Source organism: Vigna umbellata, chromosome 8 (assembly GCF_029865625.1).
Source record: "Vigna umbellata cultivar VRB3 chromosome 8, Vumbellata_1.0, whole genome shotgun sequence".
Taxonomy (NCBI): domain Eukaryota; kingdom Viridiplantae; phylum Streptophyta; class Magnoliopsida; order Fabales; family Fabaceae; genus Vigna; species Vigna umbellata.
This window is the reverse complement of record NC_142172.1, coordinates 42,830,094-42,856,733: the sequence shown is the minus strand read 5'-3', so window position 1 is coordinate 42,856,733 and position 26,640 is coordinate 42,830,094. Positions and strand designations below refer to the sequence as shown.

Sequence of the window (26,640 nt, the reverse complement as noted above, 5' to 3'; positions counted from 1 at the left end):
ATTTTAGAATAACTGTAATCTTATTATAACATCTTTAACTGTCTTACAATATTATTATATGATAACTCCTTTATATGGTTTATACTTTTGGGATGTTATAATTTATAAACTCATTTTATCTTTAAGTATTAACTATTTTTCTTTAAAAGAAAAGTATTTTTAAGTTGTCCAATGTATATATATTCCCTTAGATTGTTTAAGAAAATACTCTTTGTAACACGATCTTAGATAGGTAGAGATTGTGTTTATTGTGGTATTGCTATCATTCCAGCACCAATATTCTTAAGAAACTATTATATTAATTATATTTCATTTTTTTTATAATAATATCTGAAAATGGACGTTTATAACGTATATAATAATAATAATTTATTTCTAATGTTAGTCATAAAATGTTTTTAAAAAGTCAATTAATGTATGAATAAAAATAATTAATGTATATGTTTGTAGTTGGATTGTGCAAATAAAGTCTTGTGGAGTCATGAACTACATTATATAGTGTAGTACTTTCTTAATAATATCTCACCTGTGAAATCAAAGCTATTTAACCATCATATATCTATCATTTAACCCCATTAATTAATCATCAAAAACTCCATGATGCATCCTTTTCTTCAAACATTAATTCTTTATTGTCTCACTTGTGTAAAATCTGGAAAGTGACAATATTTTTCTACTTATTCAATCTACTTGTGAAACCTCTCTTTAAAAAATGCAATATAGTGCAATAATAATTAACTAACTAAAAATTCTCATTCTTTTGCTAACTTTTTAATTATCAACTGGTTCATACTCATCACTTTGAAAATATGTTTGGAAAGTAAAAAGAGAAAAAAAAAAAAAACAGAAAGGTGATGAGCATGTTGCTTATGGAATATTTTTTATCACATGAGATGTTTGTTCTTAAAGTTAAATAATTCGAAGATATTATTAGAACAAAATAAAAATTTAAGTTAAAATGGAAGTGTCTGTGTAAATAGATAAAAAAAAAGAAAACTGGTTAAATACATACTTAATGAAAAGATGCAGATTTTGATTGATTATATATATATTTATTATGGAGATTGTGTTTTTTTTATTTGGCCAGAAAACACCTAAAACACCTTAATTCACGTGAAAATGAAAATGAAATTAAATGATTTTCGTGATGCTCTATGATGACTCTTTTCCCACATTTTTTTTAAAGGAAAATTAATTTTTGCAAAAAGTTGTAAAAATGTTTTCTAGTTATCAGGAAGTAAATAATAATTTAAAACATGTTTATAATTGTTTATTAAAAATAAAACATATTTTTTCTCTCAAAGTAATTACTTAATTATATTGAAGGAAAATAATTTACTTAATTCAGGTTAAATTCAGGTTGAATTTGATTTATTTTACTTTGAATTAATTTAATTTAGAAATAGACCTAAATAAAATCATGTAAGAAGAAAAAAGGAAAGTGTTATAAAGTTTTGCTCATCAAAATATCAAAGTATGTTGCATGTAAATTAGAGATAGGAGATTGAGTTTCACTTACATGTATGACTGAAATCTAGATAAAATATAAAATATCTGTTAAATATTTAAGGATTTTTATTATTTTTTAATTAGTATTAATTATTGATTTAAAACAATTTGAATCTACTTTTCAACAATGAGCTACCGTAGTTATGTCCGAGAGTTATTTTTTTAAAATTTAAGCAATAACTTTGTATTTTTATCATGTTTATAGTTTATTTTAATTTTTATATTTTTTATTTAATTGAATTTTAATATTTATTAAATAGAATTATTTGATTAATTTATTAAATTGATATTAATAATGTTTGTAATATGTTATATATTACAATATAAAAAATGTCATGTGTCAAATTTAACAATCTAAATACGACTCTTTCAAAGGGGATAACTTTAATTTTAAAAAATTTAATTATATTTAAAATGTATTGAAATTTAATTCAGTGAGGACTAAATTACAAGTTACTTAATGTATTGAGTCCACTTATATCTCTGTGTTTCTTTATTATCTAATTATCTTTCTAATTACATCATTTTGATATATTAAAAATATATTTAATATATTTTAAAATATAAAAAATTAATATAGATCAGTGCATTTTAAAGACACCCACACAGATGACAGCAAACAAAATTTAACAAAGAATCTAAATTCTTAAAATTTAAAGACATAGCAAACAGGAAAAAGAATAAGTAATGAGATGTTCAAATGTTTTATGTAACTGGTAAATTATATTATTACTAAATAAATTTTTTTAATAAATCTTTACAAACAATGAGTATAAATATCTTAATTATTAATTTTTTTAATAAGATGAATATGAATATGGGTATTATTGTATTTACCACCTATTTAGTCACTTTTATTTGTCTATTATTTTCATTTAAATTTATTCGTAAGGAAAATATAAAAAGTTGTCTTTTTTTATAATTTAATTTTATATATTTATATTTTTATAATTAATTTATTTAAAAAATAATTTATTCAAGGTAGGATAACTTGTTTGGAAAACTCTTTATATTTATAAGAATATGTTTTGATGCACTAATTAACAATTTAAGATTTTTGTTTTTTATTTGAGTCTATATTTAAATAGTGATGTTACATAGTTTTTTTTTTAAATCACAATGAAAAAGTGTCAAAGATATATCACCATAACTAATGTGTGTGTATATATATATCTTTGAAACTGATAAGTAATCAATGATAAAAGATAATAAAATAATTTATTGTAAACAATAACTAATAGTTATTGTAAGTATATACAAATATGGTATACTTTTAAGAAGAAATCTTCTATAATATTTATACTAATTATTTACTTAATTATTTTTGTCTTCATATGTTTATTTTTTCAACTCTGTGCAGATACATTCTAACGGTCACATACAAAATTAATAAATATCAAATATTACTATTAATTTCAGAGTCAAAATTTATTTAAATCATAAGACATCACCTATATTATTAACTATAACATAATTACATAAAAAGTTTCCAGACAGGGTAAATAGAGTCTGTGAGACTTTATTAAAATTTTATTTATATATATATATATATATATATATATATTTATTTACTATATTTTTCAATTAGTGAAATGAAATAGCAAAGAAATGGTATTTTTATATTTACTTAAAAGACATGGTCCCGTGAAGGGACGCAGTGGGGTAAATAAAAAAAAATACAGTTTTGATTCCCAAGTATTGAATTTTGTTAATGCCTGATTGTCTAAAATTATATTTGACCCAACCACAACAATAAGTTAACACATAGCCTCATTCTCTTTTTCACCCTTCATTTTATTTATTTATATTTATACAAATCATACGAAATATTTTTAAATAAAAAAGTCTTTACATGTATAACTACTACATACTGAATTTTCAAAATCAATATTATTAATCCAATTCAATTATTTCCATTTTTTAAATTATGAAGTATGGAACACAGGATTTGTTAGATTTGTTGTGATACACCGGATTCAAATCCCTTCCATCCTTCGGTCACGCATCTCATTTTCTAGGAAATTAAGAAAACAAAAAACCTCATTTACTAAGATAGCAAGCACCTCATATAGCATCAAAACTATTAAAAGAAGATAATACGGATCTAATAATTCAAAACATCTCCTATATTTCTAAACTAGTGTATAGACATATGCTTCGTCATTAAAAAAAATGTGATCATCAAAAGAATAATACTAGAAAACCGGATAAACTAATTTATAAAAAAAATATAATTCGAGTTATAAAATTTTACAAGTACATAAGATTCACAGTATAATATTATTCTAGCAAATAGTATGCAAGAGCAGGTCAACGTTCAAGTTAAGTTGTCCGTATGGTAAAAATTATTATTAATGATAACTACACCTTTTTAACCCTTTAGGAGAAAAACAAGGGTTAAACATGCTTCAAAAACATCTTCAATTTATATTTATATCTTTATCAACCAGTTTGTTGATCTTCTAAAGGTGTTAACAGTTTTTTTTTTCATATTCCAACTTTTGATTACTCCGATGTTGATAACTTTATGACAACATGACCTCTATTAGAGTATTTTCTTCTAAATTATATATTCAGAATTTGTAAGTAACTCTTATACATTGACATAAATTGATAAATATTTGAACAAACTTCAATAAAAAATTGATAATTTCTATAGTCATTATGCAATATAAAAATTCCTAATCTTTATGAATAATTTTCATTGAGTTGCTTTGATTTACAATTTGAATTTTGTAATTAATAATCTTCTAACATTGACTCCCAATCAGAATACTACCATGCATTTAGCTCAAACATTTTTCAATCATAAATATTTTTCCTTTATTTGAGTTACACAAATTAAAAGTCTGCCTAACAAGATAACTTAAGATAACACTTTTAAAAATTAATATAGCAAATTCCCTTTTTTATGATAAAAAATAGTCACTATGGGAAATAAAATAACAAAAGTAGTAACGTCAATAATTTTAAAATAAAAGCAAAAATTAATTATGATATTTAATTTAGTAAAAACAATGAAAATGAGAATGCAAATAGTCTCTATTTTGATCTCTCAAATTACCAATTATCTACCGGTTTTCATAATTTGTAGTGAAAATATACTTTTTCTTTATTTTAAAGAAGATTCTTAACCTATATATGAAATAAAATAATTCCCTTATTTACAGAAGATGAAGTTTTTGTTAAGAGAGATATTCTTATTTATAGAATAAATATATATAACTTCTCACAAATATTCATTACTTTTTCATGAGAAACGAAGGAAGTCTAAGTCATTCATAGTCTTGGATCCAGAAACAGCCTTAGTATCAATGAAATGGCATTATAGTCCTTAACCCTTGACATTCTTATTGGCTGTTTCGGGTCTTATGGTGGACTGGCACACATCGGAAAAAAAACCATTCAAAAGGACAACGCGAGTAGATTGTAGTTGACAACAGTAATAGCGGAAGCAGACGCGTGTGCACGCGCTCCATGTTGAGTTGTGATTGGTGGCGGACATCACGAACCCCTCTTTCTAGCATGGACCCCACACTCGTATGCTATACATTGAAGATAGAAAAATAATAAGTGTGTGCAGAGAGTAACCAGAGAGAAAGATCTGGTTGAAGAAGCAGCTATGTTATTAACAGGAACAGGTACAAAGGGGTTTGGAATCTAACTTGGATTCGATTTCAAAGAAAAAGCCGAAAGGGTTTGTTTCATTTAGGAAAAACGCAATTATCTTAGTGCAGAAAACCATTGACTTTCTCATTACCCCCATAGTCACTGTAAGTCAGCTCCATCTTCTTTTTTTAATTCTTAATCAATCGGCATTTTATATAATTATAAACCATTTTATTTTATTTATCTGTCCCTTTCTCTTCCACTAATCTCAATAGACGCAGCATGTTTCAATCTTTAAGAAAAAAAAAAACAGTAAGAGAAAGAGATTTTAACCTTTTAAGATTTAATGTTCTGGCTGTCAAATTTATCAACCACGAATTGGATTATTTAATTTAAAAGAGAAATCATAACTTTCTAGGCTGTGGAACCCAGCGGCTCTGTTTGTTTTTTTGGCTCTTTTACTTTGCACACTGTCAAATTAAAAGGTATCGTTTTCGCCGTACCATGGTTGGTTTGTATACCATCTAACTTTCTCCATTTCTCAGTTTCTCACTTATATCAACAGTGCCGGGGTGGAGAGAGAAGAGAGAGAATGACGGGGGTGGTGTCAACCGGTTTTTTTAGCTTAGGTTTGGTGTGATGCATTTGAAAAGTCAGGGTGGTGTGTGAATATGACCGAGATAAGATACTTATGAGAGAAGTTTTTGTATTTGTTGTTGTCCTTTTTTATATTTGTGTGAAAAGATTCTCAATCTTTGTTTTTTATTCTTTTTTTCCCGAGGGACGTTTTGGCTTAGACTTCTTTGGATTTTCTTCTTGCTGGGGTCTTTTTCAAAATTCTCTATACTGACAAAGAATCGGTCAAGTGTGAAATATAGAAAAACAAGAGTTCTTCTTCTCATGTCACTGTTTTGTGTTATTTCTGCTGTTGGGGTTGCAGACATGATATGCAGGTGTGAACCTTGGATCAGAAAGGAAGGGGATTTTTCTTTGTCTTCTTGCTCTTTCCATCTGTTTTAGGATAGCCTTTTGGCTTTCTGCTGGAGAGAGAAAGGGGTGTCGACAAGGAAACAACTTTTTGGCCTTGTCTACTTTTTCACAAAAAAAAAATTTCAATCTTGTCAGTGCTTAGCTCAATCTGGTTTAAAGGTCAAAAAGTTAAGCGTAATAAGGAGTCAAAAAACTGAAAAAGCTTCTTGACAAAAGTGATAGTGACAATTTCGGGTATAAAATAGAAACAAAAGGAGAGAAGAACATGAGAGTCAGCGTGGGAGGGAGAGAAGCACAGAATTTTTTGGGAGATAAAAGGTAGAGGGTCAGTCCAATTTTTTAAAATCTTTTGTGGGGATTGAGCCTTGAGGGTTAGCATTTGGGGTGCAAGAGTTGTTGTGACTGATAATTATTTCTCAATCCATTTCCTCTTCAATGCAAAATTCATCTTCCTTCTCCTACTCAAATGTATGGTTTCGGTCTCCATCTCCAGACCTCTTATTTTTTGTTTATTTCTCTCTGTTGGCATTGAATTTCATTTATGCATCTTATTGTTCATCCCCCTTCTCGTTGCTGATGAAGCTATTATTATGTTCTACAGCAAAGGAAAATGGAGGGCCCCAGTGAGATGGGTCTCATTGGGGAAAATTTTGATGCTGGTTTGATGGGGAGGATGAGGGATGATGAGTATGAAAGCCGCTCTGGAAGTGATAACTTCGATGGTGTATCTGGTGATGATCAGGACGGTGGTGATGATCAGCCACAGAGGAAGAAAAGATACCACAGACATACTCCTCACCAAATTCAAGAGCTTGAGTCGTATGACTTAATAAAACTTAGTCGCTTTTTAATTATTTACTTTTTTTTTCTAATTTTCTTCTGTAATTGAGTTACGTGGTAAGATTGGTTTGTGGTTTTTGGGTTTTTGATTTTATTGGTTTTTAGTTTCTTCAAGGAGTGTCCTCATCCTGATGAGAAGCAAAGGTTGGATCTCAGTAAGAGGCTTGGGTTGGAGAATAAGCAAGTCAAGTTCTGGTTTCAGAACCGACGAACCCAAATGAAGGTGAATTTAAGGACAGTAATGTAGAATTATTGCACTTGAATGCAGTTTGGCGATTCAATTTAGATATTGTGCTAATTGAAGTGATTTTCCTTGAATCAGACCCAACTGGAACGCCATGAGAACATAATGCTTAGACAGGAGAATGATAAGCTCAGAGCTGAGAACAGTCTGATGAAGGAAGCAATGTCAAATCCAGTGTGTAACAGCTGTGGTGGGCCAGCGATTCCTGGTCAAATTTCATTTGAGGAGCACCAGATTAGAATTGAGAATGCTCGACTAAAAGATGAGTTGAACCGTATATGTGCCTTAGCAAACAAGTTCCTTGGCAAGCCAATCTCATCAATGACCGGTCCCATGGCTCTACCAACCTCAAATTCTGGTCTGGAACTTGGTATTGGAAGGAGTGGGCTTGGTGGTTCAAGCACTCTCGGCACTCCCTTACCAATGGGACTTGACTTGGGAGATGGAGTATTGGGCACTCAAACTGGAATGCCTGGGATTAGACCATCATTGGGGTTGATGGGAAACGAAGTTCAGCTAGAGAGATCTATGCTTATAGATCTTGCGTTGGCTGCTATGGAGGAATTGCTAAAGATGACTCAGGCAGAGAGCCCTCTTTGGATTAAGAGTTTGGATGGTGAGAAGGAAGTGTTTAATCATGAGGAGTATGCAAGGTTGTTTTCTCCTTGTATTGGTCCAAAACCCACTGGTTATGTAACCGAAGCTACAAGAGAAACTGGGATAGTAATCATCAACAGTTTAGCCCTTGTGGAAACTTTGATGGACGCGGTATGTCTATGATGATTAACTTCCGAGCTTGGCTTCAGTGAAGTTAAACCAATTTTAGTTTTCTGTAGTGAGTGAATTGCCCATGATGCAGGGATCAGAGCAACGTAGTACTTGTTAGGATAACACTTTGATTTGGTGCTTTTGATCTTAATTAATGGACCTTTGATATCCTCCTGTTTAATATGTTTAATATCTTATTTTAATTGGTTATTTCTTTGAATAGAATCGATGGGCAGAGATGTTTCCTTCTATGATTGCTAGAGCTATCAACCTCGATGTTATATCCAATGGCATGGGTGGAACAAGAAATGGTGCTCTACAAGTGGTGCGTTTCTTTGCTGTATATATGCTTGACTTTGTCTTAATAATTGCTGGAACTGATGACCAGGATTATTCATTTCAGATGCATGCTGAGGTACAATTGCTTTCACCACTAGTCCCCGTTCGCCAAGTGAGATTCATCCGGTTCTGTAAGCAACATGCAGAAGGTGTATGGGCTGTGGTTGATGTTTCTATTGATGTTGGTCACGATGCTGCTAATGCACAGCCATTCATGAGCTGTAGGAGGCTTCCTTCTGGCTGTATTGTGCAGGATATGCCCAATGGTTACTCCAAGGTAAGTGCTGATCTAAGTTCTTTTTAAGACCATTTTCTTTTCTCTTAATCTTTGCTTCAATCTGTTTATTGCTTTTTTTATAGCATTCGTAGTTTTAAAAAAAGGTTTATGATATCTTCGTTCCCTTTTTTTTAATGAACGGGTGTTTTGATATATCTGATGTAATACTTTTGCAAGAAGTTTCACTTGACTTCTTTGTCAAGTGAACTTTGTTTTGACTGATATAAATAGAATAAGGTTGAACTTTGCCTGCGAAATCAGTCACGTTGAGTAGTTTTTTTAATTTGGGAGATGCTTCCTTTGTTAAATTCTATATAATCTTGAAACTTCAGTGAAAGGGTTTCCTGTTGTCTGTATTTAATTTGTCCAGTGCTACTCCTAGAGAATAGTGAATCAAGGCTTATATTGTTTAGCAATATCTTGAAACTTCGTTTCTGTTTCGCATCTTTTACCATCTATAAGTGTATGAAAATTTTAAATCTTGGATTCTTCAGTCTTTGTCGTATAAAAAAGTACACTTGATGCTTCTATTCCTATCTCCTTTGATATAGAACGAACTATTTTTTTACTGCATACGAGACATTGATGATCTGGATCCAGTCGTATATTATAATGTTGACAGGTGATGTGTTAATCCGTGCCCTTTAATATATTCATATCGGTTTTATAGTATTAAAAAAAATTCCATGATCTGCTAACTTTGTTGGGATTCTCCTATGGCGTTGACATCTGCTCCGATTTTTATATTTTACATAATCCTCTACATATACTTCTTAGCTGAGGTATTAATTTATAATTAGGCTAGGGTTTTATGTCAAACGTTTTTTATTTATGTGGAGTTTTACGTAAATTCAATAATAACCCAACCTTCTAATTTTATCCATGACCACGTCAGAGAAGTTTGATTCTTATAGTTATGTTCGGATAAAAGTTAGAAACGTATTTTGTATGAATTGCAATGCACATCTGAATTCTAAAACACAAAAATAAAGGAAGGAAAAATTGTTATTTTTTTATTTTGTGCTCCTCAACTGGCATGCAAACATTTACTACATTGCCTTGGGAATCTTTATATGACAGAACCTCTGCTAGTTTTAAAAAAAATATATATTTTTTTGGGTTTGATAGAAGATAAGTTGCACTGTTTGTAGGTTACTTGGCTTGAGCATTGGGAGTATGATGAGAGTGGTGTTCACCAACTTTATCGCCCATTGCTTAGTTCTGGTGTTGGATTTGGTGCTCATAGATGGATCGCCACTCTCCAGAGGCAGTGTGAATGCTTGGCTATCCTCATGTCGTCTTCCATTTCAAGTGATGATCACACAGGTGCACATGCATGCCACATTTTGTTTACCCTTTTATCTCATGTACTGTAATGTAATGTAATGATGTCACAGTATCATTGTGTAAACTTTGGCACTATGGTTTTGCAGCATTGAGCCAAGCTGGTCGGAGGAGCATGTTGAAATTGGCACAACGCATGACTAGTAACTTCTGTTCGGGGGTTTGTGCTTCGTCTGCTCGCAAGTGGGACATGCTTCACATTGGGACTCTCGGTGATGACATGAAGGTGATGACTAGGAAAAACGTGGATGACCCCGGTGAGCCTCCGGGGATCGTACTCAGTGCTGCAACTTCTGTTTGGATGCCAGTGTCACGGCAAAGGGTGTTTGATTTTCTGCGTGATGAACGGCTGAGAAGTGAGTGGGACATCTTGTCCAATGGTGGACCGATGCAGGAGATGGTACATATTGCCAAAGGACAAGGACATGGAAACTGTGTTTCTCTTCTCCGTGCCAACGTAAGTTGTTTTGTCAGGCACACACGTTGGTTTTTGTTGTTGATATAACTGGACGGTGTCTCATTTGCAGGCTGTTAATGCGAACGATAGCAGCATGCTGATTCTGCAAGAGACATGGATGGACGCGTCGTGCTCGGTGGTGGTATATGCGCCAGTTGACGTGCAATCACTGAACGTGGTAATGAGTGGGGGAGATTCTGCATACGTTGCACTCTTGCCTTCAGGCTTCGCCATTGTCCCCGATGGTCACTGCAACAACAGCACTTGCAATGGGACAATGCAGAAGGGTGGAGGAGGAGAAGACAGCGGCGGAAGCCTTCTGACGGTGGGGTTTCAAATTCTGGTGAACAGTCTGCCAACGGCAAAGCTGACAGTAGAGTCAGTGGACACAGTGAATAACCTGATTTCGTGCACCATTCAGAAGATCAAAGGTGCTCTGAGAGTTGCATAAAGATGAGAAGAGAAGCATTTTGCGAATGGAAGTTAAGTTACCTACCTTATTATTTTTTTGTTCTGAGGAGAGGGAGGGGTTATATTATTTATATTTGGTTGGGTGTATAGGATTTAAATTATATAGAGTAGTGGAAGAGGCTGAGGCAGAAAGGGTCGCGCAAGGAAGGTTTCGAGTCAAGAACGAACCGCGATGGAGGAACTTCATTCTGCTGCTTTTGCATGCACTGCACTAACCGCTGTGCGTTTTCTGCTCATAGTGGTTCGGGTATTGACTCGTTGACCTGCGAGTTAGTCTCACCATCTTCTTTCCATAAAAAAAAAATATGTGCGTGTTTCTATTTTATTATTACCAGTGTCCTCCCATACACTTGCAAATTGCTGAACTAGTCTATTTTACTTCGGAATGCATTTTCACATTTCCATATTTTGGCTCCTCATTTCCTTTTTGTGTAATTAATTTGGGTCAATCCGCTGGTGTTTTCATTGTCATCTAGTAAAAATTGATAAACTTACTATACCAGATTATTTCTGATTGAATTATTATAAGTAGAAAATGAACCGAACAGCAACAGACTTTTATGTTACTTAAATATTAAGGCATGGTTTTGACGGTCGTATGTTTTCAAATAAGTATGAAAAGTCTATGATTTTACATATTAACATTAAAAAAAAAAGATTTTATGTAATAGATAATTGATATCGTCAAAACGTATGTTCTCGACTTTTATGAACATTTCAAACACATGTGCTTCTTGAAGTAAAAGACAAAACTTGGAAAATAGCATATGGGTAAATGCAATTATTTGGTCTTGAGAATTATTGGGAGATAGTCAATGTTATACTTTCTCAAACAATTAGAATCTGCACACATATATATCTTAGCATATTCAGTTAGCAGTTAATTGTTTCACATAAGCTTTGTAATGCCATTATTAAAGATAGAGGATGAGTAAAATTTGTTTTACTTGGTATATCTTCTCTAGGAGGTTTTAGTTATTTTTCTTTTATGAGATTTTAACTCTTTTCTTGCCTTTTATGGGTTTTGAAATTTTCATTATGGTAGGAAAACTCTTTAATTTACGCTACACTATTCTATCTATCTTTTTCTTTCATTTTTATGTTTTTTCCTAATCTTGTTTAACTTTCTCTATTAGTTTCACAATAAATGAATTCCTTATCTAAGATCAAACATTTAATAAACATAGCTCACACTATTTTATGTTTGAAAAAATTCTAATGTTGTTCTTGATTCAATAAATTACAATTCATGAGATTGGTATATGCTTACGACACTCATTGCAACTCTCATCCTATAACCAATGATTTTTTCATGCAGTTCAACAAGACAATTTGTTACAATATCGTCCTATAACCATGTTTAATGCTTTTAATTTTCTAAAAAATTATCTATCAGAAGTTTGATCATAGAAAATACAGGGAAAGATTACACTCAAAATTACAGGTGTTCATATTCATTCAACCTACTTTTTACTTTGATCTTTGCCAAGTAATATTTATAGGTTTCGGGTTTCAACAAACAAAAATCATGAGATGCATCATTTAAAATTGGAATACCTTTGTATTAATTTTCAAAACAAAAAATGCCATATTTTAAAACAATTAAAATCATCCAAATTAATAGTAGTCTTTTACAACATTTTATTTGGGCCAAGTATTTGCTCTTACTCCTTGACAAGGGCCTCCATACACATAAAGCTCAAGCCCATGATGTATATTTATAAATGCACCACCAAAATTCATATAATTTAATAATTGCACATATATTTGTGCTTATTTACCCAAATCCCCTTCTATGTGATTATTCCTGCAGAGCGTAAACAGCGACCAAGTTTAGCAGCAAATCCAAAGTACATATCTTTTTTCCACATGGTTCCAATGTCATAAATGTTTCTTTGGATGAAATTTTGTAGATGCATCTACACAATATACTTTCTTTTTCGGGTAGAGGTCACGATTACTGGGCAAAAAGGAATGGTAATTAATTTCAATGCTCAAAACCATGATTTTGTTTCATGCAGTCATATGCAATGTGCAAACAGTGAGGCATACAAAGAAGTAGCTGTCTGGTTTTTTTCTTCAGTGCAGCTGTTATAATTGACTTGTCAATGCTCTCTCGTTATTGTATAATCTTAACACAACACATCTGTATGCTTAATATTTGAACTCTGGTACCGTGTTCAATTTCATACAAGAAAAAAAAATACTATTGTCTGAAATATGTTGGGTGGAAATTCTGTACCACAACCAACCCTCCTAGTCATAACTGAATCAATTTTAAATACAGGCTTTTTTGGTCAAGAAAAACCAGGGTTTATTCCACTAGGTCATGTCAAAAGGTATCTTTTTCTTGTTTAAATTGATCGATCTTCCAGATAGGTTGACATATTTATTTCAGTCGGCACAAACTGATACTGCTTTTGCCAGCCGAGACAGTAAAATTGATTCAACAAGTATATAAAGCTAGCTGTCATCTGATGAACTCACTAGTAGCAGACTGATACACTCTTGAATGATATTGGTTGAGTTCGGTATATGCCAAAAATATGAGAGGTGGAAAATGGAAATGATATGAATAATATGATCGTATATTCCCTTGAAAATTAAAATAAATTTCCTTTTAGCATCAGCCTATTTTAATTCCTACCGAACACACCAACAGTGCTTGTGATGTACAACTCGATATATTAAGAGATATATACAATCACAAAAAGATGCATACATGCATATTTGACATTGATGATGTCCCATTCAAAACTGCAGGCAAACAAAGTACAAGTAACTCCTATGGTTGATGTTAAAATATTTTGAAGGTTGGAGAATTAGCAGCGTCAGGAAACTTATTTAACTGTTTGTGACATTGAAGTCCCCATAAAGGCACTGTACATGAATAAAATGATTAAATTTTAGTGTAATTGGCAAAACAAAAACATAATCAAGACTTATTTAGGTTTTGTTATTTTGGGTTAGATAGAGTAACAGAAGGCTTTATGAGTTTTCCATTTAAATGAGAAGCTTTTGGCTTAGTACAGTCTTAAGTTGGGACTTGTTTGGAGTGATGGCATAGCAATGACGACGTCAGAAATTGAAGTGTGGAAGATTTGATTATGGGTAGATGGCTTCACAGGTAGAGAAAATAAAAATGTGTCCCATTAGACAGAGATGAAAGAGTGAACTGTTTGAAATGATCACTATTCACTACCCTTGCTGAATAATTTTTCCCATTTGAGATAAGAGTATTAATGGTTTTCCCACAGTGTCACTGACATGTTGTTGGAAGTCAATGGTAACCCATGGAAGGGGCATCAAGTTTCCATCTGCAACAAATAATGTGTTTGAGTGGTTGATTGGGCTTTGAAAAGTCTCGTGTCATGTCTTTTATGTGGACCATATAATCTGCAACAAGTTGAAGGTTAGCATTCAAAGGATGGAACCATAGCTTTATTTGTTGGGGCGCTGAGATATTATGATCCTTAAATGCACTTACCTGTCATCTTAAACCCAGCTACCCCGTGTGCTTTGTGTTTTCAATTCATTGTAAGACTTTTACGCTTCATCATCATCATCATCATCTTCCATTGCCTACTCTCAGTGTCAGGTAATATTCCATTGCGCCTAAACATTACTCCTATGATATCATCATAATGTTAATTTCGATATTCTACTGTATCGGATTACATAAAGTCGATCTTAATCTTCATTAGTGTTCTGTTCTGATACATTTGTCCATGATATCTTTTCGTACCATCAAACTTGGTAGAACAATCTTTTTGTCTGCATAAAAAGTTTACATTCATGATTTATTACTGATTTAAGGGTGCAAACTCTTCACAGGAGAAAGGACATCACGTTGATAACAGTCAAGTATTTGCGGGATTCTTACAAGTACAAAATTTTAGTGAAAAATAAAACTATATGACAATGCAGATTGCATTACATGCATCCTGAATATATACCCCACAAAATTACTCGGACTGGGCTTATAGTTGTGGCCTGCTTTGGCATCTGATACATCTTACTGTTATAACTTTTTCTATATACACTACCCACTCCCATCTACGTCTTTTTTCTCAGAGTCCATTTTATGATGCTATTTATTGTTTGAACTGTATATTTTTATATGGTATCAATTAAATATGTGGTTATTTTTAATTTCAAACGTAAGCCACTATATGAAGAATGCGTGAAATGTATAGCGGAGTTCAATGCTCTTTAAACTCGAATTAAACCGACATAAATCATGTCTTAGAATACAGTTTAAAATTATTTTTTTCGTAAGTCAGGATAAAATATAAGCTTTTAGAATTTAAGTAGTGTATTCTTCAACACCCATTTGCTGAGCACTATGTAGTCGTTGAGATAGCAGAAAAATATGCATTCCCTTTTCTCATAGAATCATGCAGGAGAAAAAAACTTCCTAGTAGGCAAAAGTAGGTTGGGAAATATCAACGTTTCCGTGATTGTTACTCCCTCATACCAACTACTGAGTTCGTACGAAAAGACTCGTTGAAGAACTTATTCACAGGGACATCACAATTGTGTTCATACGAAGTGAAGATGCGTGTGAACGATTAACTTGAATATAGTTCACACTTGTGTTTTTCAAAAGTCTTGTTCCAACTATACTCATAACATTCTTAAATTAATAAAATCATCTTTTCAGTTATATCATCTAATTACTAATGTAAAACCTTGGATGTTACGAAACTCTATTTGAACTAATTTTGAGGTAATAGCTTGATCACATGCATCTTAGGGTAAAATCCTTGAGATAAGGTTCGATTTTATCGTACTTATTCAACCCAAATATCATCAGGCTTAAGGTTATAATACTCATAAATCCTCAAAATATATTTCTTCTACGGGTTTCATTCATTTAATTAAAATCTTGACTGTATAGAATCAAATTGAACCATTTCAAAATATTTTTATAGTGCTTCAACTATTATTAATAAACATGTTATTTTAAAGTATAATTTTCAATTTCATAAGTTATAGCTTACAAATTTATTTTTATGAATAATCTTATTTTAAAAAATTAAACTAAAAAATAATTATTCAAATTAACTTTCTAAAGTAATTCATATCTTATCATTTATTTTTTTAAATAGTTTCAAGTCAGCAATTCAATTTAAAGGTCACTCATTTAAACTAAAATTAAAATGCGATAGGACCTTTTTTGCCCATTTGTTGCCGTTTTAAAAAAATTAGAGATTCCCTCGTGTTTACTTGTGGATATAAAAAAAATCACGAATAAAAGAAAACTATTTTAAACAGTTCATCAAACAAAATAATTTTTGTAAAATGTCGCTGTAATTATTATGTAGTTTTATTATTATAAAACGTAAAAGCCACTCTTAATAATAGCTCTAAATCATTGTTTAACATCGAAATTACTTTGTAAGACGTAATAAGGGTGCCGTTAATTAGGAGGGAATAGTCTTTTTTACTAATCCAACAACTATCGTGATTTAACCAAACTCTAATAACATCGCAACATGTGGATTTGTTTGGTTACGTAAGCCACAAAACAGCAATCACCTTCTTCTTTTTTTGCCATTATGAGTTAAATAAGAAGAGATTACATACGTGATTGGTGTATGTGTGGAGTGACATGTTTGTTCATTGATGGGAAACAACTAATATTCGAATGTTTTTTCAAAAGAAGACGCCATATTTTCTTTCAAGAATCTTCTTTTGGAGAATTGGTGAGGTCACCAAACCTAACAAGAACACCAAAATCAGCCATTGCTAAAATATCTTCTATTTCTTTAATGCTTAATTAATTATATATTAACTAACATGATTAGGCATGACTAAATATTTAGGCCATATCATGGTTAGGTTTTTTAGGTATGACTCACGCCTTTGAAGAGAAGTTCTTTGGTGGGAAAAATATAATACAAAAGCTATAAAATGGAGTAATACTTACTGTGGAACAAAAATAATAGAATTGAATTAAAAATGTTTGAGACCTTTAGTGGTTTAAGTTTGAACTTAAAATCAAATTGAATTAAAAATGTTCACATTCGTTTTGTCATAGTATTGAAAGTCTTGTGTTTACATTTTATTTGGCAAATTCCAAACTATTTTATTACCATCACTTATATCAATCATGTTAGCATTTAAAATGCTGAAAAATATTTCTTGTTATGTTTGTGGTTGATTTTTTTTTAACAGGCTCCACTTAAATTAATATTGCATTAAAAAGCAAAGCAGATAAGGAATTTTCAACACCTCAACTTTCTCTTTTCTAAGTCAACGTAGCCCCACATGTCACCGGCACGTGTTCCGTGGGATCCAAAGACCATGCTTCTTGTGTGGTCCTTGGAGTACCAGATCTCATCTTCTTTTATCAGACACACTTACAAGATATCCCCACACGCGCTTAAGAAATTCTATATAAAATATAGTTATAAATGAAACACGTGTTTCCATCTTTTATGATAATAAAAAAATATCATAATATTTATTAAAATAAATAGTATTATTAAAATTATAAAAATATGTTCATAAAAATTATTATAAAAAAATAATTTTATTATAAGTAATTTTTCTTTTTATAGTTAAGTTTAAAAAAATAGTTATAATAATAAATGACGAAAGTGTAGGAATTTTTATAAAAGAATAATTATGAATCAAATTCTTCCTATTAATAATATAGAAAATGATAATGTGATAATGATGATAAACATAAATAAATATTAAAATTTAAAATATGTATTAACTTTTTGTGTTTAATGAAAGGAACCATCGAGTGGTTGTATTTCAAAAAGATATTGAAAAAATTAGTTTGTATGAATTGTAAGAGAAACATATAGACAAATATCTTTAGAATATTGGCTAAATAACAGGATTCTATTACACGTTTCAAGTAACAGTTATTCATTAATTCTTTTTGAAATAGTAGTTTACTATTTTCTCAAAATGAATCTAATTTAGATACTGTAATAGAGTGTAGAATTCTATCATTTAACTAAAAGTCGTACGGGAGTGACTTTTTTCTTATTACATTCCTTTGTATGGTCGTTTGTATATTATATATAGAACTTTATTCGTAGAGTTCGTGGGATAAAGATGAACTTTGTTAGTCCATAAAGATGATAATACATTTAGATTGTTTATAAGAGTATTTCATGTATATGATAGGGTATTAAAATTTGGGAGCTTAAGCTAGACAAAGTTGTAAAAGTGAAGTTTTATTTATGATAACACTCTAGGACAAAACATCTGAATTGTCTAAATATAATTTGATAACGGTTAAAAATATTATATATTTTATCTTTATCTTTTATCTTTCAGTTAGTTTGTTATTATTTTTTATTTGTATTTTGGGCTTAGCCCATATTTCTTCTATTATAAATAGATAATCCTATGTGTGTTTAAGACAAGGGAGATTAATCCCATAAATAATTTTCACTATATTTAACAATAACAATAATATATTTTAAGTAGAGATGTTATTTTTTATGATAATAGTTGAACTTGTATGTTTTGGAAGTGCGTAGATATGTGATTGTGATACTTTTGATATATTAATTATGATTTTGATATAGTAGATTATTGAAAAATATTGATTTGTGTTGCTCTTCAAGTAATATTTATATTGTTAAAAAAAGAATTAGGAGTAGAATTGCTCTCCGGACTATTTTTGTTCAAGGAAAATTGTGTTGCTCACATCAAATTTAAAATGGAAATTTCAGTTGGTCTTGGGACAATTTTTTTTCCAATAAAGAAAAAGAAGAAGCTTATTTAGTTTTAAATTGTGTATTTATTTATCTGAATGAGTATGAAGGTTGTGTGTATGTATATATATATATATATTAAAATTAAGAAATAGAATGAGCTTTACATTTCCACTGAAATTCATAGAGAAAGTACATGAAAATAGACTTATTCCAAAACGATTTCCCTTTATAAAAAACATCGCTCACAGGTGTTTAACCATTGGAATCAGTCCAATATTGCTACTGCGGATATCGTGAAGAATATGGGCAAATAAATCTATTTATTCGTTCTTTAAACTGCCTAAAAAATTAATACCTTTTACCCCTTTTAAAATTAGTTTAGTATTTTGAGTTGCATATTATTCCTTTTAAAACTAATTTAGCATTTTGAATTGTATATTGTTTTTGCAGTCTACGTAAACTACTTATAATAACTCAATATGAATATTTGTTTATTTGTGATGATGAGAATTTGATTAAATATTTAATTGAGATTTTTTTGTGTAGTTAAAATATCTTATGAAAAGTAAAATTGTTAAGAGTAATATTTTGGTAAGAGATTTTCTAATCCGTGTAAAAGAGTTAATAATTTTTAGTTACATGATATTTGATATGTATTTATGTATGAGTTCTAAATTTTGTGTTTAATATATTTATGAAGTGTTTATCACAAAAATGTATAAATACTATTTAAACGACTTACATAAATTATGAAAATGTATATATTCTCTTTTATTATATGCATATATGTGAGATTTTAAAATTTATTTTCTCTCTGTTTCAGTGCTATTGTTGTTCCTCACGTAAGTATAATGACCACGTGCTATGTGAAAATAAATAATAATATAAAAAAATAATTTATAGAGATGACTAAAAAATCATAAATATGTCTTCTACTTTATTTAAATTTCTTTTTATATGAATATATTATAATTACTTATAAAGAGATAAATTTATTGAAAAAACTAAAAAATGTAATATATATATATATATATATATATATATATATATATATATATATATATATATATCATGATTATAGTGATAATACCTCTTAAGATGATGTTTCCATACCATAAAATAAAATGATACTATGAAATAAAAGTTGTTTCTAAATTAGGTGAGGTTATGTAAATTTGATATACTGTGAGAAATTTAAATTTAACAGTTGAATTATGTATTTTAGAAATCTGTTTCGAAATGGAAATGTATGGAATATTTATTAGAAGATGGGGAATTGGTCCGAATGTCATATATTATGGACAAATCAGATCGTCTATTGTTATTTCAAATTATTAAAGCGTGTGAAGTTTTAGCAGCTTTCATACCATCTTTCTTTAAGAGACACTTTCCTTTTTACTTATAGCTTCTGAAACAAATAAAATACATGCAAGACAAGAAATCTTTCTGGCAAAGCCTGTGTTTTCTCTGCTCACTTTTTGCCTAATGCTATCAATTCTTAAAAAACAAAAAGAAAAAGAAAGTGGCATAATTGAATAATAAATATCTGGGTTAGGTTCAAATATTTAGAAATCGGACAGAACATTCAAATGTGATTATTACACAACTTTCTAATTGCTTGGCATAAGTAGTTCTTAGATAATAATAGTAATAATTAAGCTTGTGAAGGAAGACGATAGATGTTAATTTCACACTATTCAAATGACACAAATCCTTATACCTTTAAATTGACCCACCCATTTAAGCCGGGAAGATAATTCTTTTGGAAAATGAAAGCAATGAGAATAAAGAAAAAAAAATGATTGAGCACAGAAAAGGGTCATATATTATGATTTATGAGTGTGATGGGCTACCCACTTTAAGACCCCAGAAACTATAACTCTCTAACAAATACAATTAAAAAAAACTTTGATTTTATTGTTTGCGGAGAAACAATATCAGTAAACTTTGTTTACTCTGATCAAACTAATTAACCATTTGGTGATAGATTTCAATTTTCTAATTGAGGAAGTGTCCATTTATATTAATTTGGATAAAGAAAAAATGGAAAAGAAAAAGGTGGTTGTGGATCCAACAATGTGAGAGAAAAGCAGAGAGGAAGAGAAGGTAAAGTTTAGTGGCAAGCGTATTGATTGCAAACTTTAAGGTTAATTTATTTATTTTTTGCTGATATGTGTTTTGAGACAAAAGCAAGAACAAGAAAGAAGCACCAACACAACAGCGACCACAACACAACCCAAGTTGGTTGAACCTTACACGTCAGCATACTGAAACGTTGCGTGTTGGTTGAGAGATGGGAAATTCCTTCGGGTGTTCGGCCTCCGGCGAGAGGCTGGTGTCGGCGGCGAGGGACGGCGACTTGGTGGAGGCGAAGATGCTTTTGAACTGCAACCCCTGTCTCGCCAAGTATTCAACATTCGGTGGCCTCAATTCCCCTCTTCATTTTGCAGCAGCCAAAGGCCACAACGAGGTCTCTTAGCTTCACTATCCACAAACATATCCAATCTAACGTAACCCTTTTAATTTTATTTATTTATTTATTGAATTTTGTTTTCTCTTTATTTATTTGTTTATTTTTCTCTGTTGGGGTACCGTTAGATTGTGGCATTGCTGCTGGAGAATGGAGCTGATGTGAATTCCAGAAATTATTGTGGCCAGGTGAGATTTTCTTAATTTTATGAATATCGGGTTTTATTTGCGAACAAACATTAAATAAAAACACATCATGTGATTACAGATTGGTGAGATGGTTATACTTAGTTTAGAGTTGAATTTTTCGATATTGGAGTATTCCATTTTTTCATTTCGCGTAGGATTCTGTTCGGTGAGGCGAGTTGCTGTCTGTAAGGAAGCATATTTAGAGTGTTCATTGTAATAAGCAATTACATCGATTGATCTGGTGTCAATGCAATAGAAGAATGAGAACTTTAAGCTGTTTAACAAAATTTCTTTGGATATGTTCACCCTCCCTATATGTGCGTACATGTATATCTTTACTAATTTGATAGTATGTTTTACCTTGGTTCTTGATTTGAAGACCGCCTTGATGCAAGCTTGTAGATATGGGCACTGGGAAGTTGTACAGACACTTCTACTCTTCAGATGCAATGTGAGTCCGATTTTATTTTATTTTCCCCGTTTGAACTTTCTAGGTTTCACCATATGTTTCGTATTTATGTGATAGCTAGGAATTGGGGTTTTTTAAGATACTACCTGCTAAGTGGGACTTGATTGCTTTGTTTGTTTGTATTTACCTCTTTTTACATGGTAAACGTTGATTTCAAAATCATTGGGTTGTTGTCTATTAAATAACAGGTTTTGAGGGCTGATTATCTTAGTGGGAGGACAGCTCTTCACTTTGCAGCTGTGCATGGGCATGTAAGATGTATTAGACTTGTTGTGGCTGACTTTGTACCAAGTGCACCTTATCAAGCTATACATGCTTGCACAAATATTGACAAGGATGGTGGATCAAATGTGAAAGGAAAACATGAGCATAGGTACTGTTTCCTTTTCATTATTATTTATTTCCCATAACAACATGTCATTGTAGTGAATTTTGTATGTTATAATTTCCATTTGACTAATAGGGTTTAATGACTGGTATGTTTTGACAGTATGTAATATGCTTTTATTTAAATTTTCTTTGCATATTTCATTTTTTTAGTTACTTTGATTTTTCTCTCAAGTGTCTTTCTTATGCAAGTACATGATTAGTTCCACATGAATAAACATATCTTAGACAAAAAATTAGTTGTAAAAACTATGCATAATTTTATTGGGGGAATGATGAAAATGATATTTTGTTTGGTGCTTGCTGTTATGAGTGATTTAAGGCCTTACTCTACGAGAGTTTTCTTTTAGGTTTGTTATATTCTTGCAATTTATTTACTTTATTCCAGTGCAGTGCCCTGTCCAAGTTTGTAAATAAGACTGCTGATGGTGGTATAACTGCCCTTCACATGGCCGCGTTAAATGGATACTTTGATTGTGTACAACTTCTGCTTGATCTTAACGCCAATGTGTCTGCTGTGACATTTCATTACGGAACATCAATGGATTTAATCGGTATGTCTTTTATATAATGTGCTTAATATCTCTTATGGTCGTTCTCCCCCCCACCCTCTACCCCTCCCTTTCAACATAACTAACGTGATTTGATCCAGGGGCTGGAAGTTCTCCTTTGCATTATGCTGCTTGTGGAGGCAACTTAAAATGCTGTCAGGCAAGATTTGATTTAGCTTTGATTTCAATATTCCCAGTGTCTTTTCCTTTGAAACTGGAACTGATGTTATTCTTTTCAGATCCTTGTTGCACGAGGTGCAAGTCGGATGGCTTTAAATTGCAATGGGTAAGATATATAAATGTTATTCAGTGCAAACTTTCACTTGCTTGATATCATACTGATACAAATTTGGACCTTTTCCCCCTAGGTGGCTTCCTCTTGATATTGCTAGGATGTGGGGCCGTCATTGGCTTGAACAATTACTGGCACCCAGTTCTGATACCACAGTACCTACATTCTCTCATTCAAACTACTTGTCCTTGCCTCTCATGAGTGTGCTCAACATAGCTAGGTATTTTGCAATCATCTGTTTCTGTTTCTCCAACCAACTGTGTTTCTGTGTAGATCTTTTGCAGATTATTTGGGACCATAATTCCATTGAAAAAAAAAGTAAAGTAATTTAGGTAAGGCATGCAAGTAGGCTCGTATATCTTTGATCATCCCTCATTTAGATAAGAAAAGGAGAACTTGTGACCCATCAGTTTGGACCCTTAATTTACACATAATTAAAAAATGAATTATATATTACAAGACAACCTTCGTTAAACTTTGGTTCACTTTGTAAGATTAAATAAAGAGAAACCATGCCTTTTTAATTTCCTCGACCATTTGAAATTATGAATGGACATCTATATTTGCCCTTCGATCGGTTTCTCCGTCAAATGTCAATTTTGAACTCTGTAAATACCCAAGAAACTTTAGATTCTCGTATTATCATTAAAAATAATAAACGAATGAAGTCAGGGGTAATAAATGTTGAAGGGAAAGGATTTAGATTCTAAAAATTGCACGGAGAAAATAACTCTATAGATTTCTACGTGGTTAGCATAGGGATTTCTATTGAAATGGAAATTGAAGGTTTCCATGGAAGTATTTGGAAATAAAAGAATGTTGGAATGGCTATATAATGTAAATGACAAGGGAATTTGGTTAAGTAATCTAAATAGTTCATTCGGGTGAATTTTGAACAGTAATGCAATGCAAATGAGCGTAATTATGGGAAGTTGAATATTACATCAGAACTGTGTAGACTGCTATTGTTGGCATTTGATGCACCTTCTAGTTTGATTGATAATATAAAAATATGCAAGTGTAATGAAAATTTGAAATGTCTATTGACATGAACCAATATTTTGAAAGTAAATTTTATGTTGCCTTTACAGCAAAATTTATTTATGAAATATGCTGCAACTAAATCTAAATTGTTGTCTAACCTAGAATGACAGATTAGTTAATTTATATGTTAGCTCAACGATATTTTTGTAGTTAAATACTAACAGTAGGGGAAGACTGGATCCTATAATGAAAAATGGCTAAGATTGATTTAAAATAACTGCAGAGAGTATGGATTACAATCATCTACAACCTCCTCTGACGAGATTGACTTTTGTGCTGTATGTCTGGAGAGACCTTGTTCCGTGGCTGCTGAAGGTACTACATTCTTTATCTTTTGAGTATATGTTGCATGCCTTCTGTTTGTAAACATCTAATGAACTGTATCAGTTAAAAGTGGACCTAGTTCCTAATTCCTAAGACATTGATTATGCGAGGAAGTAAGGACTACTTTCCAGAACCCAAAAAATACAGTCAGAAATATCATTCAGAGTATAATAAGCTGCCATACCTGTGTGTATAGCAGATTCTCATCCTCTGACACCATATTTTCTTCCTTTTTCCTTGACAATTTTTCAAGATTCTGGTATTAGATTCACTTTTGAACAACAGCTTAAGTGATACCATTAGATCATACTTGCAGGATGTGGGCATGAGCTTTGTGTAAGATGTGCGCTTTATCTTTGTTCAACAAACAATGTTTCTTCTGAAATGGTTGGCCCTCCGGGCTCTATCCCCTGCCCTCTTTGTAGACATGCAGTTGTCTCTTTTGTCAAGTTACCAGGTTCCCAAGCAAAAGAAAATAAGTTACACGTGTCTTTGGGCCTGTGTACCCCTTGCATGCTACATCCACGTGACCTAGATCAGCCATCCATCTCTCAGACACCTGAGATTGGAAGAAATCGTGTAGCTTCTGTTCCATCAGAAATACTCTGCCCCGTCACTTGTAGTCCATTCCCATCTATGGCAATTCCCCTATGTACCTGCAATGATGGTCCATGTCCATCATTTGAACCCCGAGAAGTAGAAACACGAGATGAATCACCTCATCACTCTCAAGCATCAACAGTGGATCAGGATAAAATTGAAGGGCCAAGATTGGATAAAACAACTTGCTCTAGCATGTTTTGGGGTAGAAGAAGTTGCAGCAGGGAGCACCAATGCAATTCAGAGATAAATGCTTGACTCGTATGGTGTTTGTATGACCCACTCTTGTGTTGTGGATAGATGGTATGGTACACTTAGATCAACACAGCAATCCACAGTTGCCTCAGTAACCAACCTCCAAAGGTGGAACTCGGGATATCTCTAGGAGAAAAAAACTGCTCTGCAGATCTGCTTGGCTGCATAGGCTCTATGCTATAGGTGATAGATACAGTTCTGGTGTTTCAGCAACACAGCCACCCTCTGGATATGTTCTTTTCTGATATTTAGAGAGTATGTGTAATTACTTTCGGTTTCGTAAGATTGTTATTGTGATTTATTGTAATTGGATTTCATCTTACCGAAAAAGAAATAGTTTCTATTAAGGGGGAAAGGAATACCGTACGCTTTTTATAGCATGTATCACGTTTGGAGCATCTGTATATTATGTTTGAGACGAATTTCATAGGTTTACAGACACCGAAGTTGGGGACTGAAACCTGCTGATACAGTTATGAAAACCTGTTTCTGTGGAGTTGATATGGAGCTGCTGAAATAGTGATTAAAGCATGCCATATTGGCTTCTGTAAAGGGCATTTTAATAGAGTGGTGCAAGTTTTTTATGGGATCGTCTTATTTGAGTCAAACTATAACTATTAACAGTATTGTCTACTTGTGACTTGCCCCTAAGTTTGGCTATGTTATGATCTTAGTTGGTCCATTTTTTAAGAATTTGTTCGTAGTTGCTTCTTGTTAAGATATCATGGTTCCACAAATCTGGTGTTGTATAATGACACATAATACACCATGCAACGCTTATTAGTTAATGTTCTAATGCCTAAATACGTATAGTGCTAGAAAAGGAGACCGGTTTTTAACTAAGGAAATTTTGTTTGTGTTGCACCTCTCCAAACGCATTTCCTCATTTTACTTTACACATTATGCTTTTATGCTTTTCTAATCGTCAATAATAATAAATATAAACCCTTAAAATAATATTATTTCAATAAAAGAAAATGAGAAAGATATAAATGGAAATAGATATTATTTTGTAGGCAACGACTTTCATCCCCATGAGAACATCACATATTTACTTCTTTCTCACGACAAGTAAAGAATTTAAAATATAAAGAGATTAATTCCCTTAACAATGATGAAATACCTTATTTTAAAATACATAAGAAACAGAAATATTTATTTTCCTCTTCTCATTAACAAAAATAACTTCAAACAAGTAATAAAAGCGTAATCAACAATGTAGTGAGAAAACAAAAAATTTCCACATACAAACAAAAAAAACATGATGATTGATTATGGCTATTGCTTCCTGCATCCTGTCATATTTCTTTCAGCATCAAAAATATATTGGAATACTATAAACAATTCTGATATTTCTTCGAAAAGTAATCACCCCTTCCAATCACGAAAGAAATTTTTTAAAGTTTTTCTTATTGCATCAAGAAAGAAATTTGATGGGATGTAGAAAATAACGGTCTGTATTCTGAACTGCAAGATATTATGACAATTTTGAAACTTAAGAATTGTCAGGTCCAAATAAAAAAT

At 31.7% G+C, this 26,640-nt stretch overlaps 2 protein-coding genes across 5 annotated transcripts; both read left to right on the top strand.

Moving 5' to 3' along the window:
- The first annotated feature begins 5,108 nt into the window (after positions 1 to 5,108).
- LOC124838839 (homeobox-leucine zipper protein HDG1-like) lies at positions 5,109 to 11,254 on the top strand. Of its 3 annotated transcripts, none has more exons than XM_047314535.2 (9): positions 5,109 to 5,282; positions 6,710 to 6,927; positions 7,054 to 7,171; positions 7,271 to 7,960; positions 8,184 to 8,285; positions 8,364 to 8,576; positions 9,728 to 9,902; positions 10,010 to 10,377; positions 10,448 to 11,254. In XM_047314535.2, exons 2-9 carry the CDS (start codon positions 6,719 to 6,721, stop codon positions 10,826 to 10,828), a joined length of 2,256 nt encoding a protein of 751 aa, XP_047170491.1. In that variant the 5' UTR covers positions 5,109 to 5,282; positions 6,710 to 6,718; the 3' UTR covers positions 10,829 to 11,254. The 3 variants fall into 3 exon arrangements, with proteins under 3 accessions (XP_047170491.1, XP_087952750.1, XP_047170489.1); XM_088096624.1 differs by lacking the exon at positions 5,109 to 5,282 and adding an exon at positions 5,482 to 5,603; XM_047314533.2 differs by lacking the exon at positions 5,109 to 5,282 and adding an exon at positions 5,643 to 6,576.
- A 9,224-nt stretch (positions 11,255 to 20,478) lies between these two features.
- LOC124838838 (E3 ubiquitin-protein ligase XBAT33) lies at positions 20,479 to 25,819 on the top strand. Of its 2 annotated transcripts, XM_088097520.1 has the most exons (11): positions 20,479 to 20,642; positions 20,727 to 21,006; positions 21,135 to 21,194; positions 21,574 to 21,645; positions 21,852 to 22,036; positions 22,444 to 22,604; positions 22,703 to 22,761; positions 22,841 to 22,887; positions 22,970 to 23,113; positions 24,161 to 24,252; positions 24,578 to 25,819. In XM_088097520.1, the coding sequence occupies exons 2-11, from the start codon at positions 20,830 to 20,832 to the stop codon at positions 25,117 to 25,119; spliced, it is 1,539 nt and encodes a 512-aa protein (XP_087953646.1). In that variant the 5' UTR covers positions 20,479 to 20,642; positions 20,727 to 20,829; the 3' UTR covers positions 25,120 to 25,819. The 2 variants fall into 2 exon arrangements, with proteins under 2 accessions (XP_087953646.1, XP_047170488.1); XM_047314532.2 differs by having other exon boundaries at positions 20,479 to 21,006.
- Positions 25,820 to 26,640: the final 821 nt, after the last annotated feature.